This window comes from Megalopta genalis, chromosome 5 (genome assembly GCF_051020955.1).
Source record: "Megalopta genalis isolate 19385.01 chromosome 5, iyMegGena1_principal, whole genome shotgun sequence".
Taxonomy (NCBI): domain Eukaryota; kingdom Metazoa; phylum Arthropoda; class Insecta; order Hymenoptera; family Halictidae; genus Megalopta; species Megalopta genalis.
In genome coordinates this window covers 18,729,544-18,747,126 of record NC_135017.1, presented here as the reverse complement: position 1 = coordinate 18,747,126, position 17,583 = coordinate 18,729,544, and the positions used below count along the sequence as shown (strand labels likewise).

Sequence of the window (17,583 nt, the reverse complement as noted above, 5' to 3'; positions counted from 1 at the left end):
ATCGAAGGATAAATATTAGGTCTTAGAAGGATAAATCTTAGGTGCTAATGAAACCTTCTGGTAACTCTCTTGTCTATCTTACTAATCTAATGTTTAAACAAAATTAACTACTAAGCAACTCGAGGTAAAGATAAACTATCGAAGCGTAAACATTAGGTCCGCGAGAAATCGTTCCATTGTCCATACTTTAATAGAATTTTGACAATTGACTCGGAAACTGTTTTCAAGATTTATTTTGAAAGCTTCCCGCCAGACGGCACCACGGGCGCGCAAAAACGGCCGGCCAGCCATCTTCGAGATATTCGTATTCCTAGTGTCCGTTGAAACAAAGATGGAAAATAAGAGGTACAACTTTGCGAATTTACCGACGACAAATCAAGATGCTATCGTCTGGGCACGCGAACACCGGCTGTTGCGTGGGTCGATGATGTGCAGGGTGCACCGAAAGCCGATGAAATTTCATTCGAGTTCAGCGGAACATGGAATTGGCCGTTTCCGATGTTCTGTTGGTCGCGCGAATTGCCGTCAGTACTCGGCGATGGTCGATTCCTTTTTCGAGCATATTCGTTTGCCCCTGTACAAGGCTATAAGGTAATTTTTTTACGGTAATTGGCGCATTCGTACGATTTCATGAATTGTGCATTTCTTCAGATTAATGTACTGCTTTACGCGGGACCTCTCCTATGCTTATACGACGCACGAATTGTGCGATTTCAATGTGGACACTGATCATGTATCGACTTTAAGTTCGTCCACGATTGCTGCATGGTTCCGCTACTGTCGCGAGATGATCGTCGACCATTTCCCGAAGATGCAATTGGACAAGCCGAAATTGGGGGGGATTTCGGCAGCCGGAAAACCGGTTACAATTCAGGTACAGAGCAATGCGTCGATTCGATTCGTTAAGTTTTCTAGGAGATCTTGGAGACGCGCAACTTTCGAAACGTTTGATTCGTATTATTTCACAGATAGACGAAGCCAAATTTGGCAAGCGGAAATGTAATCGTGGCCGCAATGTCGAGGGCCACTGGATCATTGGTATGGTCGACGTTGAGACCACCGACTGCCGCATGGTGGTAATGGAGAACCGAACACCCGAAACGATCATCGACGTCATAAAAGAATACATAGCCATCGGCAGTGAGATTCAGACGGACCGCTCTCGCATTTACGAGGGTCTCACTGCCGCGGGCTACGTACACAAAACGGTGAACCACAGTATAGAGTTAGTTGGTAATTGATATATCACAGTTAAATTTAAATTATGTTCATTGCATTCTCTTCGCTTTATATTGTACTCTCGTGTCATGATTATTTGAAATCGAAATTTATAATTATAGGAAGCGATGGCACGAACACTAGAAGAATAGATGAAGATTTCGCCGATCGGCTGTCCGAATATTTGTGGCGGCGATTTTGTCGCTACAACAAAGTCGATCTAATGGCATCTTTGATCGAAGCGATCCGAATACAATACGTTTTTAAATGAGGCAGGTTTAAACGCAAGAACAGTCTGTAGTTCACCTACGTGAACGAACCAAATTTCAGATAGAATTGTATATAGAAGTCGTTGAAATTGCTTAACTTTTACAGAGGTCTAATTTGTGAAGCAGTACATTTTCCCGCAATGAAGCATACACGTTCCAGTAAGGTAAACGAAGATATAAGAATATATTACTCTTTTATTCATTGGAAAGCTTTCTCATATTCTACTTTCGAGATTGACTCGTCAGGTAACCCTTCTTCCGGTTGCAGCGCAAGAATAAAAGGCCCGCCAAGGGGTGCACGGGTGTTACGCGTGAAGACTGCGGTTCGTGGGACTGAGTGATGGAGAGAGAGAGAGAGAGAGAGAGAGAGAGAGAGAGAGAGAGAAAGAGAGAGAGAGAGAGAAGCAGACGACAGGTCCTTATCCGACGAACAGTGGTAGAGGATTCAAGATTATTAAATATACAGGCTTTGCCTAAACATGATATTTTGTATTCAAATTTCCCTCCTATCGCCATTGGTCAATATGGCACAGTAGCACTAACATAACTACATACGCCCACGTGGTCACGCAACAACAGCATTCCCCTATGTGATAACAATTATAATTAATTTACTCTTAGTTAAATATGCTTTAAATATTCGTTTGAATATTTTTACACAGATTTTGCATACAATGCATCTTTTTGACCCAAGATCTGAATTACCGACTCTACAAAAATGTACTGTGGTCAATAGCGGACTCTACCTAAATGGAACGGTCAGCTGGTGAACTACATCTGTCCATAACAGAGGGGAGGCTGAATTTACAGTGTCGGTAAAGCGATTTATTTATAATATTCTGATGTTAATTCTTTCAGTAATTTGAGAATAGAATTTTTACTCGAACAGATTATTGTTTGCTATCACGGCTCGCAAAACCAGGAATATTCTACGAATTCGATCGTTTCGTAATATTCAATAGATCGAACGCATCGACCTAAGGTCGTTGATCGAACGGTATCAGATAGATTCGAAACGTAGATGCTTCCGTTACGGCACATGCTACGCGATGTTGCTCAACAACAGATTTAAAGAATCGTATCGTTAATAATCAATGTTCTTTCAGTTCCTACGTGATGTTCCGAAGCAAGTCATGGGTCTCATCTGAACGGAATCATCGTCTCATCTGAAACGTTCCTTCGGTGCTAGGCGTTTTTAAGTGAGGTTTTCCAACGAACTTTATTCTTCCGTACGTTTCTAGAAGAAAATGGTCATTCAAAGCGAAGTTCACGCGCCTAACTTCGTGGTACGCGAAATTTTACGTCGCACAAGTGTCGCTTACACCGCTTAGAAACGCGTGCAAAGCATCAAAACATTAGGGTATCGTGTTACGTCGGGTGAAAGATCGCCGTTCAATGTTTAATTCTTTAATTCTACGTGAGAAACCGACGGACCTATGTATGAACAATTTTAATCGCATAGTGATCGACAACGTATCACAGAGGGGAATATCGAAGATCGGTATTTCTCTGTTTCGCGTTAAACTATTTGCCCGAATGTTGAAACTGCGTTGTTCGCGCGTGTGCATAATCAATTTTTCATGCGGAAATATTTCGTCATCGCATTAACGGAGTCTTATATAAATATCGATTGCAGAGGTGTTTCAAATTGTACCGCTCCTGAACGCTACTGGACGCTTCTGACAATGAGCCCCAACACATCTCCAGTCGCTCTCAATCGCTCGGAGACGTCGCTTCAATGCTAGTTCATCGTGTCACGTACAGCACGTAAAATTCAGGTGAAAACCGCTTCTCCACATTTAACTCCTCGCTCCAACATTAACCATTCCTTTTTTTTGTTCTTACAAATAATCTCCGATATCTCGTCCACCAGTATTGTCATTTTCTCACGAATCGCACAACTGCGTCTCGGTCTGAAATCAGCGAACAGCGATCAACGTAACGTCGCACAGGGTAAATACATTCGCGTAAAGTGGTATGAATGTTTTCGTTATTATTTCGTTTTCTTTTTCTTCTTCTCCTACGAATAAACACTCGACTTATATGTATAATTATGCGTTTCGATGAAACTTCCGTAAAACTGATTTTCTTTTTCTTTTCTTTTTTCGCTCGTTGTACCGTTCCGATTACATAAATGAAAAGCGATGCGAGCTTCGAGGATAGAAGACACGAGGAGGAAGCCTCACCGAATCCTACGATCTTAACGAAATCTTATTAATCGGCTCGGACAAGGTAAATGACCTGGAAAGACGTGGTTTTCAATTTTACGTAATGCTCTCGCCCGAAGAATCCGAGTCGAAGTAAATGTATCCTACGTTCGATCGTCGTCTTATCTAGAAGATTGAAAAGAAGACAGGCGTTGCAAGAGCAAGGAACCGTGCGCGTTGCGCGTCATTCGCAGGATATCGAACGAAGAGAGTACCCTCGGACATTTCGATTATCAAGTTAACACGCGATTTATCGTAGAATTTCATTTTTCGTTAACTGAAACGAGTCCATTCGCGCTTGATAGCTGAGAAATCCGATCCCATGGTCTCGACATTTTTCGCGGAATGGGAAGCGGAGAGAACGTCTTGCGACGACGATGACGCATGTCGCGCGTCGAAGATATATATGTATAGAGGATAGCCGTGTATGAGTATCTATAGAACGCATACAGGTAGCAATAGCCGAGGTGCACGTGAGCGCGGGAACACGTGTATCAGCTGTTAATAGCGTGAGACAGCGTCGTGAGCGGCAGAAGGAAAACGGTAAGGCCAGTACATACTTGGTCGAGACCGGTTTCCAGGGACCGGCAGCGAAAATATTCTTACTATCGACCGTTTTTTCGTACAGTAATACCAGGGGCGTGTGCAAAAAGTAATAGCAACCATGTGTGTGTGTGTGTGTGTGTGTGTGTGCGTGTACATAGAATAGCAGTCCCTCCAGCGCATTGGTAAAGCATTTTTATTCGTCCGGTGAACCGACACTCGGAACATGTCGATTCGACGATAATAACGCTTTGTCGAATTCACTCCTCATTACGAATTGCAATCCGCGATAAGGATGGTTATAATATAAATGCATAGTCGATAGCGACAAAAAGCGAGTGTCGGTTTAGAAATGTAATACGATATTACGTGTTACGACGCTAGTAGAGGATTCTCGTGGATCTTCGCGTCCCGAGTGCGAATCTGAAACCAGCTTTTTGTTCGGTATATCTAGTTTCTTCGAAATAATCGAGACGTAAGCACGACGAATTTTTCGTTTAACGCTGGAATGGTAGTCCGGCTTCTCTCATCCTAGAACAATTTCTTTTTACTTCTTTTGCACATTAGAATTTTGTACTCTTACACTGTATACGTAAATCTATTTTTTTAAATTTCGTAGTCTGAGAAAATAGGGTTTACGAATTACTGAAAAATCGGGGATGACGGGGGAAGACAGTTTTCGGATTCATGCTTGGCACACGAAGATCCGCGAAAGTTCTTACGAAATAATAGAATACCTGAGAACGATTATAATTCATTCGATAACGTTATCGACACGATATCATTGGAGTGGTTCAATCACAGCGTAGTAACATTAGGCATGTTTGTTTTATAGGTATAGCTCGTGGTGCATCCGAATCTGATGCTAGTGACTAACCATTGCGAAAGTAAATGGGTTTCGCTTCCAATAAACACGATTTTCCTCCGCCTACTACTTTCGAGCACCCTGTTCGCCTGTGCCGTGCGGCATACGATTACACACTGATTACCGTTTTGGAGGAACGGAAGATTCAATCTCAGCCAGGGTAATAGGTAATTATCACTTGTTACGTTTCATCCGATCAACGTCTCTCGTCGTCGTGGTATTTTTGCATACAGTACCTTCTTGTTCGGAATAACTATATGGTCCCACTCGTTATGGGACGAAAATGAAATTTGTGTTTATCGTACGACTGCAATTAGTTTATTTAATGCTCAAGCATCGATGAGAATGGCGTAGAATTTTATTTCGATTTGAAAGACAAGACATCTATATTCGTACTGAACAAATGTTCTTTGAATTTATTTATCCTAAAGCATTTTCCTTTCAGATAATTGTCTTTTTTTACACCGGCCATAGCTGCATTTTTTTGCTGTAAAAAGATTTCAGCAATTTTCCGACAATTAGATCTTTTTGTAGAACCTAGAAGAAATATTTTCGAGTTCTTTAGAACTGAAGCCTGTCGAGCATTTGGCAGGTGATGTTTAATTAGGTGGTAATTTATCAGTTCCCTTTCTCTTCGTGATACACGTGAGTCGCAGCAGAAAACACGTGAATGGTCTACTGGGAACCGGCAAACGGGCTCCGCAAGTCCGTGACCTGCTTTTAGAGATTACGGGCATTTTGTTAATCCCGTGCACCGAACAGTATTAAATAATTCAGTAGCCGCCCCGTATTTCCTACACCGTTCGTTCGGCAACGTCTTCGGTTTCATTTTATAATGGCATCATTAGCCTTATCCGGCTTGACCCGACCGTTGTAAGGGGTGACTCGGTAAATCACTGACTCGCTGAATTAGTATTTTTTCACGATATTTGAATTTGCAAATATCTCGCACGTCCGTCGATAATGTTTTCATAATAACTAGACCGCGGATCTTCGGAATGCGAAATAACAATTTTCTAAGAAGATTGTATTAAAAACATGTTGGACAAAAATTGTATTTCTTTTGTTAATCATTCTAATCAATACAGTTTTGTCGCAAATTTATAAAATCAACGGTAATAAATTATTACACTGAACCGCGACTTTTACGTGTTTCTGATCAAAATGACCAGAGGAACAGTGAAACAGTAAACAGCGAGTGTACCTACATTCTTTCCAATTGATTAGAATGATTAACAAAAGAAATATATATTTATATATTTATATATATGTATATATATTTATATTTATATATATATATATATTTATATTTATATATATATATATATTTATATTTATATATATATATATAATGTAGAACGTAGCAACATGTAAGGAAATTATACAACCCGGGAATTTCAGGCTCTTCTAAACGGAGTCCACGTGACCGGCGTGACCACAAACACGTGGATAGACTAGCGTGCTTCAGGAACGTTTGCTCGGTCCGTGACCGCTTTCTGCAACCCGGCAATCCTTTTACCGGTCTCGTGTAGCTCGGAACATATTTGCACGCTTCTCGTTAAGAGTGCGTGCACAGTATTGCATCGAATGCATAGGATGGCCCATGAATCAGTTGTTATGGTATTTCATTATTTCCGCTGCATGTTCCCGTTTCATAGAATTCTTCTCCATATTAAACGCGGAAAATTTAGCACTCGCGCCACCCTTAAATCTTGACCGAGACACAAGGCTCGCTTGATTATTTCTTATTATTATTTCTTTATTTTCAGAAAGCATTTTTCCCGCACGGCGGTGTTCGCGAACGTTTTCCCGTCATTTTGTCTCATGCCTCGTGCAATAAATTGATAGGACATTTCGAAATCGAAGTGTTTTCCCCCGCCACAAAGGTAGACTCTTCTATTTCTCCAGCCAATCGATTCATTAACACGTCTCGCGCATTCGTCCATCGTAAGCTTTACAAATAATTTTTATCGTTTCAGCGGCGGTTTTCTGCCGATAAATTGGATAATTGGATAAAAACGACCACCTAGGGGAACTTCTCCTAGTACCGGATACATACATACAAGGTTCTTTTCAAACAATATAAAATTATACGTGCTTCCATCATCATTTCATTCATCGACGAATTCGCATTGCCGTTAAAGACCTTTGAGTATCGTACGAAAAGCAACGAAGCGATCGTAAGAGACGCATCCACCGAAGACAAACCCCGTTCGAAGATGTTCAAAATACTTTTTCCCGGAGATGCTATTTAACAACTGCGTGTCCTGGCTGGTGCGGAAGGAGACAAATGCGTTGCATCGCCTAAGACTTTCAGGCCCGATAACTATGGGCCCGGTTGGTCGAGCTTCCGCTGTATCGAGTGCGATAGAAAATTGATCACCAGGAGTAGTACGCGTTGAATCGGGCGAGAAGGACGGCGAGTGGTTCGCAGGACGTCTCGTGTACCCAGCACGTGCATGGCCCAGTCGTCGAGAACCGCCGCGGGCCCGCCGCGGTCCCAATCCGATCAATGCTGCCGTGTTGCACAACGATTACATGCCTTTCCAGTCGTCCTTTCGCTTTTTCTCTGCACCTCCTTCGCGAAGGCCGTAGCAGCCTACGGTCCCGGCGCGGTGGTAGCATGCTCTCGCCATAGTACTCTCTCTTTCCTAAACACCGTTTGCACCGGTATCCCCCGTTCCCTACGCGTGCTCGGCCATCGGGGAGAGGCCAGTCGCGCGGAGCCCACCGAGGCTGCCTGCTGTACTCGTTGGCGACACCCTGGACACGAATTGTCCAAGGTTCGCGATAGTCGACGCGGTAATTTCGCGGCTTCCGTGGGGCTCGCCGCGGTGGACTGCATTTCGTGCACCCGCTCCGCGAACCGAGCTACGGTTTTCTGTTAGGCCCGGGACCCAAAGAACTCGCGATGTGGCTCGACTGTGTAGACGTAGAGGGACGACAGGTGACAGCTACTTGTGATACCGACGATTATGTCGGAACCCGGTGGGGGATGAATGAACTCTCTCGGTTGAATAATTCATCGAGAGCTGCTTCTCGTTCTGGTTCAGTGGTTGAAACTTCTCGACTAGCCGGTTTATGCGAACTTATCGGGTTTCCTCGGAAAGTAATTTCGTTTTTCACAGAACAATTTGGACAAGATTTATAGACAACGAACGAATGTTGAACGATCGCCTTTTATTTTCCGTCGAGCAAAACGAAATTACTTTCTTCTTCGGCACTGGCCGTTCCGTCGATCTTTTCTTCGTAACAAAAATGAATGTCCAAAGTACAAAGTGCATGGCAAAACGGAACGACGAAGTCGGCTTGAAATGTTTTCTTAACGAGACCGAAATCAATCGAATGCGAGGATATCAAGTTCAGCGGCGGCGAAAACGATACACGTGGCAAGCAACGTGTTATCTTGCTTACATATACTTATACAGACACGTCCACTTAACTCCCGGGACACGCGTTACCGAGAAGAAACTCGGCTAGCAATGCTGTAACGTTACGAACACTGTTGCACCCGTGTCACGTTTGCCGTATCGGTCACGTTTTGCCTAGTCCCAGAGAAATGAATGAGGTCCATCGATGAATTTTTCGCGAAATATGTTTGTTTAATACTCGCCCAAGTCTCTTCGCCGTTAGAAAGCAATACATGTTAGTTACTTTCAGAGTTCGATAGTTTTTAGATAGTTAAAGATGATCACATTAGAGGTGGCAAATACTCTGTCCGCCGGTATTTTTGAAAGCGATAATGCCGATGGTCCGACGGAGTAAGATTGCAATAAAATAGCGGAAACGCTGTCGCGAATGTATCAAAGTAAAAAACACAATTTCATATTCACGATCAAATTATACTACGAGCAATATTTAAGAGGCTGCGGCAAATTATGGTTTCAGTGTCTGCAAGTCATTCTTAACGATAATTAGTCGGATTGAAATTTTTAGCTCGGTATTCCGAGATGCTATACATATTTACACGTGACTTGCATTCGATGTTAGATGCTGGCACTAATGAGTACGACGAAGCCCGGTTTTTTGGAGATCGACAATGATAAATTCAAGACCATCATGAAAATATCGAGCGAAGATGGGATCGAGCAGAGAAAGGATCGGTCCGGGAAAGACGAGGATGCCTCTAAAACGCTGCAACTTCTTCGAATAAAAGGATATCCGCGATTGTTGCCCGAAGGTACCGTCTTTCGCAGTATAATAATTGCTTTCTGATATCGATTGCATTGTGATTGTGACAATGAAATAATGTTACATGTATTTATGAAAATGTAAGGGTTCGTTACGTAAATTAATCAGACATTTGCGTTATAGGGATCCAGGCGTTGGTTAATTATTGCCGGTACTTGCGAGAATTGTGTCTCTCCTATTCGTTGCTCAGCGACGAATTGTTACTAGCCCTAAGCTCTGAGAAACATATGCAATTGGAGACTTTGCGATTGGAGGTGCATCAGGAAATAAAACCACTTCCACGAGTCAGCGATACTGCTTGGTGTACATTTTCGAGTCAACTGCCGAACATTAACCTAGTGCTGTGAGTGCACTTTTTTCTCTAAAGGATGGTATTTGAGTAAACGTTTAGACTCTAAATCGAACCACCTAACTTTAGAAATTTCTTTTCTAAATAATAGACTGCGTAGTAACGTCTACTATGGATAGTACATTTTTTACCAAGTCCTAGTTGCTATATTGTAGAGATTAAGGTATTGACCTATAGGATACTAATATTCTTTTTAAACTATGATTAGCCAAATCTCAGTTTTTATTGTTTCTCTTACAATCCTCCTAGGATTTTTCTTACAAGCTCCTAGAAATAGTATACAAATTCTATACGAGTACTATACAAATCGGCAGTGTACAAGCATTGTTTTTGCTACTTTTATTATATTTGAACGGTATGTTGCTATTTGCACCGAAGTGCTAAAAAGTGTACGTTACATTAGTCGTAATGCGCTCATCAGAAACAGTTACAGATAAGATTAACGGACAATGGACGTCAATTCATGTTCGCTGTACATTACAGTTAAAGAAATTCTCTCTGTTTTACTCGTAATTTCACCCGCTAGACGATACTGTACAATATTTATTACGACGAGTTAGAAGTAATTTTTGTACCAGTATATCGATTGAATTTATCAATATTATTATCAGTAATTGTATCTATGTAATTATTTATCAGTAATTGTATTTTAATCAATTATTCTATTCGTTATCGTTTACAATGTAATCTGATACCATTTATCGGGAATGACTCGTCGATTACGATTTTTACAATTTGTTCCCGGAAACGGAAATTATTTATTAGTCGACCTAACAGTAGCAGCAAATGGGCGGATATTCATCCGAGACAAATATGGGATTCGAAAGAATTTAATCGTACTCTCGGGCATTGTCTTGTATTTATAAGAAACCATAATGATATAGCATCTTCTTTTCATTTTAGATCGTCGTACATGACGGACGACGACGATCAGAATGTGCTTCTTGCTCCCTACGTTCCTATAACACACTTGTACTTTGGGGAGGCACCGTCTGAAGCAACATTGTTACGCATTGGTTGCGTATATCCTCGATTGGTCGAGTTAGTTATTGCTGCTTACGGACCGGACACACTTGACCGAGCACTGCTCTCTATCGCTGAAGGATGTCCATGCCTAAGCGCTGTCGGTTTGGGCGATTGTGAAATCACGTATGTACATTGCATGACAGCTCCCACTTAATAGCTCCGTGGAGCTTCATCGGATGATCTCATAAACATGAATCGATAAAACGTTACGACAAAGAAATTATATTTCTATTAATATATTCTGAAGATTACTTGAAGTCTTTTTGATGGGTGTTAATTCTATCCCGAAGTTAGGGTGGACAGCTATTATGATTATTTCTATTATAATTATTTTTCTTCTTTCGAAAAACAAATTATAGTAATGTTTCTGCATTAGTAATTTATATTACATTGTTTCAATCTTTAAAGATTATTGTTCCATATTATGTGAAACAATTGAAAATACATGAAGTATTGATAATTTTTGTTTCCATTGGCCACAGTTGCTCAGGTTTGTTGGAATTCGTCACAGTCTGCGCAAAACGACTACGAATACTGTACGTCTGGGAAACGTCGCTAGTAGAAGACTCCGAACTGGATGTGACGGAATTATCGAAAAAGATTTCGCAGCTCCTTGGTCGAACATGGGTACCTGAATACATACCATTGTGCTGAAAGTTTTTAGTGGTAATTAGATGAATTTTTACGACACGCTGATGGCAGACAATAGTGTTGCGCATTTATCAGAAATGTGCGTAAGTGATAATTAGATTGTACGGTCCTTCATCTTCCATTTTTTGTACACGAATCAATTGCACAGAGGGCAGAAAAATATGATTTTGAATCGCCGCATAAGAATTGTATATGTGTTGCACGTTTCATAATGTTAATATTTATTTTTTAAAAAAACCCGTTGTTCAAAATCATCGTCATTGAACCCCGAAATTGTAGTGTACGATCGTTTTAAGGTAAAAGTATTTCATATTCTGATTACAAACTACAGTTTATAATCGGATCGATCATTTTTTTATGGTAAACAAGCACACGAAAATGTAACCATATTTTTGTTATTGTCATCATTAATTTATATTATTATGTTAAATATCCGAATTAGTGTGAAATATATTATCAGTTTTACATGACTCGATGAAAAAGAACGAAAAAAGCCACTTATTGTAAAAATTGCTCGTATCTGTTAATACCAAAAAATATAAACTTTATTAGATTATAATGGTACCTTTTTGCGAGTGGTGTATATAAAATAAAATGATACCACTACTTATTTATCAATCGTCGCTCATGGTAGATATGTATAATATACAATAATTAATAATATAGTCTATAATGTTATTGTAATACAACAGACTATGTACATTATTTCTACATCATAACACAATAAATGATTGGATATACTTAATAATTAATGGTATCTATTAACGTTAACAATTAATGCTCTTATCTTTAAACGTCTCTTCTTGAAAGTCGCGCGAATATTTGTTTTTTCTTTTTACATCTTGCCGATGTTATTCTAAAGATGCAAAGTGCTCAGTCTTGTCTCCTAGCCGATATATCCGATCTCTTGTCCCATTAAGGCCGATTACAAACCTAATATTTGAACAATTTACGCTTCATATACAACAAACCATGTTAGTACGTTCAAAAATCTTGGATTATATCCTTTGTGTTCTAAAATTTTTAATTTTACAATGCATACGTAACGCACAACTTATCGAACAAATATTTCTGCAGTTCCATGAACATGTTCAAAGATTGAAATACGTTACCAGGTACATTGCACCTGCTTCCCGTTCCTCGTAGGTTTATTCGAAATCCTTTGCATGAACCGCACATTCTTACTTTATCAGATTCTAGTAAATGAAAGTCTTCACGATTACAATAAAATTTCAGTATAAAACGACGCGCACAACATAAACGTATACACACACATATAATATTACTTTAATTCCGAATAATTTCAATCTCCGAACATTGTGTTGTTTCTCTGTTTGTTGAAAGAATCGATTAATTCAATAAAATACGGTAAAATTTAAATTATTTGGTATATAACAACGACGCGTTCTTGTTATATTATTAATTAGGAAATGCACTAATTATTCATTGGTATTTTCAAGCAACTCACGAGTTGTAAACATACAAAAGAATTTAAATCTAAATTTATCGCTTAAAGTAACAGAGTCCTTTGAATATGTTTGACGCACGCATCAAAATGACCATCTACTAATATCAATATATGAATATTTTAATAAAAAATATTGCAAACATTTTAGGAACACGTACAAAAATTATTCTAATATAAATATATGGCTCTTGTTTCTAATTATGTGTTGTCAACTTATTTGTCATGAACACAGACATAAATATGCGTAGTAAATTAAAAATTATTTAAAAAGGGGTTCGAATATACGTGAAGCATTTTTACAAAAGGAAAACTGGCATATAAGATAATTTGAATAACGTACCCCATTTACGATCCCTTCGATCATTAATTACAATAATTCCATTCTATTTGCTATATGCATCGTACAGTTAAGTCTCGTTCAATGCTGGAGTTTGTGTTGTAATTTCGTATTAGAAACAAGGGAAGCTGAACTGATCAATTGCAAATATAATGTTTGATTATATTACATGTATATATTGTACGCAGTATTCGTGTGTCCTATATTATTACTTTATCTTTATATATATGACGCAATACTTATTAATTTTAAGTCAACTAAACATTAGATAATCATTCGTTATCCGAGACTTAACTATGTACACAACAATTTCTTTTAAATGTGGCCTGTACAACATTACTTAGTCCTGTAATCTGGTGTGCTATTTACATCGTAAGTTGGTTTAAAATATAAGTAATTATAAATGAAACTTCGCTTTATACAGATCACGGTGTACTAAGAATTAAACGAAATTTTAAACACAGGTCTTAGTCGCATGTAAAACATGTCTAAAGTATTGTTAATTTTTAGCACCAGCTTAGGCATGTTCACCATTCTTTGTAACTACTACTTTTGGCAAAGTAATATTAATACTATCATTACGTAATTTCACTATTAACAGGCATAATAAAATAGGTCGACAATTATCTTATATCGTTACGAAGGATCAATCAAAGAAATGGACGGGTCGATTACTCTTATTCTACACCAGAAACCTGCAATAAGTGGATTCATTGAAACTTGTCCTATTTCACTATCAGTTTCACATTACCCGACGACATTTTGTTTAAATTAAAAAATGATACAGCACAGATTTGAACAAGTCCATATATTGCAGAATCCCACCTACGTGTAAGTGTTTGAATACACATAAAAAATTAATGCAGCTTTAAGAGACATAATGATTTTCATTTTGAGCATTGCGACTGCTAAATTTGCTCGAGGGGCCGTTGATCTAGCATTGATAACAAAATTTTTGTTCCTTACAGGTCATCTTAATTGATCATAAAAAATTTTGTAGAGTTCCCCCTATCAAAATCTTTAGTTACTGCAAAAGGCTTTTTTTTTAGCCCCAGGAACAAAATAGGATAATATTTTAATGGATAGTTCTGATTGCCTTGGCGCACAATGAGTTTAACAATAACAAGATTTTCATTACGACATGTCGTACTGAAGATAATAGTTTCCCCCTTTTTTATAATAGACTTCACTATTATGTATATGCACCTGTCTGTTATTTGAAAAGATGTGACTCTTGGTATTAACCAGTCATATCGGTACAAATATTTTAAATACTCCAATCAATCCTGTAAGATGGTTGCCACATTATCAATTTGATAAAACAATTTTTAGTTACACTAAATCGTGAGCATGTCCAAGTCACAAATATGTGGAAATTTAATAATAATTCATACAAACCTAGATAAAAATAATCAATCAGGCATATCGATTGAAATTATAGGTACAACAGGTTTTGTTAGGTCGATTTTCTTAACATGTTTTTCATTTTTATCTGAAACCATTGGTTCAGATGGTGGTTGATCCTGATCACTTCTTGGCTGGTATGAAATATTACCATATTCTTGAAGTAATGGACATAATCCTAATAAAAAATGACAAAAATCCTTCCTAATGCCAAACCACCCTGAAATTAATTAAGTTGAATGATTATTGCTGATTAACATTATTTCAAATTTTAAATGAAATGAAATGAATCTTTCTTACATCTGTTTCCACCTTTTGCATCAAAAGACATAAAAATAAGTGTTATATGAGATATTAAAAGCGGCATAGCTACTGTAGTATAATTTAATGAAATATCTCCATCTAATTTGTTTGCTAATAACACCTGCAATAGAATAAAATCCAATGTCAATGAATTTTATCATTTGTCATTATTTTATCAAAATAATCATTCTTCTTACTTGGAACACAGAGATTGGAACCACAAGAAATGTGTATGCCAATGCAGAATTTAAAGATGTTCGCCTCTGTCTGGCAGTAACCTGTGGTGCTCTTAATAAAACAGCTGCAAATACTATCGCATATAGCACAGCCACTAGGGACAAGCTTAAAAGTGTCCAAACAGGCACAAATACTACTTCCCAACTCCATAATATAAAATGATCTAGCCTTAATGCCAAGAAAATAAACTGCAGTACATTAACTGCACAGAACAGTTCAAGTTCAAATGATCGATCATGTTTTGCAGCCCAAATACATACCTGCAAATGCAACATATTTATATTTGTAGAGAATTAATTTATATAATTCCTAAATATATATCACTGACTAAAAGTATGACAGCTCAATTCAAGCCATATTTTATACAAAAGTAAATATGTAACTAGTCAACTCTGTTTACATTAACAATTACAATGGCTTAGTAACTATCTTATAGTAATACTCTGTAGCATAATCTCTCATTTCTTTGTTTCTATAAGATAACCATGAAACAAACAATTATATTTCATGTACATGATTACAACATTCATTATAATATAAAAGATAAAAAATACACACATAATTAAAAAGCTCATAATTTTTAAATATAGTTTTTGAGTAATTTGGTGAAATGGACCCAACCAACGCTATTCAAATTGTAATTGTAAATACTTATTTCATACTTCTAGCCAGTGCTGCATATAATTTCGGTATACTCACTGCTATCGATACTATAGAAATGAAGATCAGTGGTATAAATACAAGTATCCAAAGGTGCCTCCCAGATTCTAATTTATCACATACTAACAATTCAAACATTAACAGGATCAAATGTAATGCCAAAGTAATTAACATTGCCTTGTAATGTACATAGGCATCTCCTTCCAGTCTTGCATGCGGGTGTCTCCACCAAACATAACTTCCAACAGTAGCACCCAAAATTACCATACTCTTCCAAAACCATATTGGCGTAAAGACACACCAATAATTCCATTCTATAAAACCATCCAGCCGAAGAGCAAACAGCGATGTAAATATCATCAAACAGCAATGCACTAAAAATTTGCTACAATATAAATGAATAAAATTAGTTAACAAATATTTTATTATATAGACACAACTGATTTCAAAATTTAAAAAACATTTAGGTCTTGAAACATGTATTCATGTGATCTTAAAAAACAAGAGTCAATAAAACACAAGCATCTCCAAAAATTGTCAATTAAATTATTTAACACAGAGAAAAATAACTGCACTGATCGTACAAAATATACTTTTAATGTACAAATGTTCAAAACAATTAAGTATTTTTGCTGACTCGCGACTAAGGTCAAGAACCTCGTAACATTGACAAAATTTGCTGCATAAAGAAAGACAGGCATTTGTTTAAATTAAGCGTCTGACCTATTTATAAAGTACAACCCGAACTAAAATTAAACTATTAAGAAATATTATGATACGGTTATAGATAGATTTAAACTATTTATCAAATCATCTATACAAGCGCTAATTTATAACGAAAAACGAAATCTCATCACGCACTTGACGATAAATGTTTCTGTAAATACATAGAGTAATGTTCCTTGTTTTACATTCTTTTCATTTATTTTACATACCACTCTCTCTATATATATATAAGATTTTCATATCGAACATTAGATTCGTCGTTAATCTCTAGCTTTGAGAAAAATCCATATAATTCACGCGCGAGGATTTACCTTGGATTGAAGTCTTGAAAGAGTGTTTGCAGATTCATGATTATCAGAAACGTTTTGTAGGCCAACTACTTGACGTAAACCTTCGCGATGATCGTCGCGTATAAACGCATCCCACCGAAAATCGTTTCATTTACCGCAGAGTTTATCGCGGAAGAACACGAACAGTGAGCTCTGCATTTGCAGACGAAAAGAAAAAATAAATCCCACCGATTCGCACGCGAAAATTCGAATTGCACTGAAAGCAGCCGAAGGCAAGCAGCTGTCGACACTCGATACGTCGAGTTACAACTAACTTAAACGTTAGCAGAGAACTTCGTACTTATTTGAAATGCACATGCAAAATGCAATGCATAAGATTTATTACGTGCACGGTTGTTACATGCTTCAGGCACTTTAAAACGATAACAGATTAAAGATCATTGCAATCTAAAATAGGTTTCAGAAGTATTTCGATGGAAAAGTTTTGTAAGTAAAACAAAATTCATGAACGTTATTCATTTTCTTGAACGTTTGAAAACTTTGACTTTCAATGTGTTACATGGATATGCTTTTTAAAGTAATATTACGATGTACACTATCATTTTTGATATTACAATACGTATGCGATGTTACACGTACATGTATGTATGTGTTTGCATTCGAAACAAACTATGTATAATGAAATATTAGAAAGAATGAATTTATTACATTCTAATAGTTTCAAAATCTTAGTAGTATTCGTAATAAACAGAGTGCTGCACTAAAATTTTAATAATAACGTTATTTGCATCGATATAAATAATTTTTGTATGACACTCTTTTTATATGTATCTTATATA

General features: G+C 37.7%; 3 protein-coding genes across 10 annotated transcripts; 2 read left to right on the top strand and 1 right to left on the bottom strand.

Moving 5' to 3' along the window:
- The first annotated feature begins 268 nt into the window (after positions 1-268).
- Positions 269-1,970, top strand: LOC117220477 (uncharacterized). Of its 3 annotated transcripts, none has more exons than XM_076522522.1 (6): positions 269-591; positions 652-874; positions 969-1,225; positions 1,341-1,490; positions 1,594-1,651; positions 1,756-1,970. In XM_076522522.1, the coding sequence occupies exons 1-4, from the start codon at positions 332-334 to the stop codon at positions 1,360-1,362; spliced, it is 762 nt and encodes a 253-aa protein (XP_076378637.1). In that variant the 5' UTR covers positions 269-331; the 3' UTR covers positions 1,363-1,490; positions 1,594-1,651; positions 1,756-1,970. The 3 variants fall into 3 exon arrangements, with proteins under 3 accessions (XP_076378637.1, XP_076378636.1, XP_033326358.1); XM_076522521.1 differs by having other exon boundaries at positions 275-591; positions 969-1,233; positions 1,594-1,646; XM_033470467.2 differs by having other exon boundaries at positions 276-591; positions 969-1,233.
- A 699-nt stretch (positions 1,971-2,669) lies between these two features.
- On the top strand, positions 2,670-12,067 carry LOC117220478 (F-box/LRR-repeat protein 3). 6 transcript variants are annotated; one of them, XM_076522523.1, is made up of 11 exons: positions 2,670-2,686; positions 3,124-3,265; positions 3,361-3,462; positions 3,630-3,719; positions 5,073-5,269; positions 6,872-6,988; positions 7,082-7,168; positions 9,093-9,282; positions 9,417-9,636; positions 10,546-10,791; positions 11,151-12,067. In XM_076522523.1, the coding sequence occupies exons 8-11, from the start codon at positions 9,093-9,095 to the stop codon at positions 11,320-11,322; spliced, it is 828 nt and encodes a 275-aa protein (XP_076378638.1). In that variant the 5' UTR covers positions 2,670-2,686; positions 3,124-3,265; positions 3,361-3,462; positions 3,630-3,719; positions 5,073-5,269; positions 6,872-6,988; positions 7,082-7,168; the 3' UTR covers positions 11,323-12,067. The 6 variants fall into 6 exon arrangements, with proteins under 6 accessions (XP_076378638.1, XP_076378640.1, XP_076378642.1 ...); XM_076522525.1 differs by lacking the exon at positions 6,872-6,988; XM_076522524.1 differs by lacking the exon at positions 2,670-2,686 and having other exon boundaries at positions 2,859-3,265.
- Positions 11,843-17,194, bottom strand: LOC117220476 (transmembrane protein 185B). Its single transcript, XM_033470466.2, has 6 exons — positions 16,766-17,194; positions 15,768-16,113; positions 15,029-15,328; positions 14,829-14,952; positions 14,523-14,748; positions 11,843-14,410 (listed from the first exon to the last, which is right to left on the bottom strand). Exons 1-5 carry the CDS (start codon positions 16,801-16,803, stop codon positions 14,537-14,539), a joined length of 1,020 nt encoding a protein of 339 aa, XP_033326357.1. The 5' UTR covers positions 16,804-17,194; the 3' UTR covers positions 11,843-14,410; positions 14,523-14,536.
- Between the last annotated feature and the right edge of the window lie 389 nt (positions 17,195-17,583).

Coding starts and splice junctions, on each gene's coding strand:
- LOC117220476 (XM_033470466.2), bottom strand. CDS start 16,803: ATGAATCTGCAAACACTCTTTCAAGACTTCAATCCAAG. Junction 14,953..15,028: donor TTCCAATCTCTGTGTTCCAA/GTAAGAAGAATG, acceptor ATTCTATTGCAG/GTGTTATTAGCAAACAAATT. Junction 14,749..14,828: donor TGCAAAAGGTGGAAACAGAT/GTAAGAAAGATT, acceptor AATTAATTTCAG/GGTGGTTTGGCATTAGGAAG.
- LOC117220477 (XM_076522521.1), top strand. CDS start 332: ATGGAAAATAAGAGGTACAACTTTGCGAATTTACCGACGACAAATCAA. Junction 592..651: donor CCCCTGTACAAGGCTATAAG/GTAATTTTTTTA, acceptor GCATTTCTTCAG/ATTAATGTACTGCTTTACGC. Junction 1,234..1,340: donor CCACAGTATAGAGTTAGTTG/GTAATTGATATA, acceptor TTATAATTATAG/GAAGCGATGGCACGAACACT.
- LOC117220478 (XM_033470470.2), top strand. CDS start 8,014: ATGTGGCTCGACTGTGTAGACGTAGAGGGACGACAG. Junction 9,283..9,416: donor TCCGCGATTGTTGCCCGAAG/GTACCGTCTTTC, acceptor TTTGCGTTATAG/GGATCCAGGCGTTGGTTAAT. Junction 10,792..11,150: donor TTGGGCGATTGTGAAATCAC/GTATGTACATTG, acceptor CATTGGCCACAG/TTGCTCAGGTTTGTTGGAAT.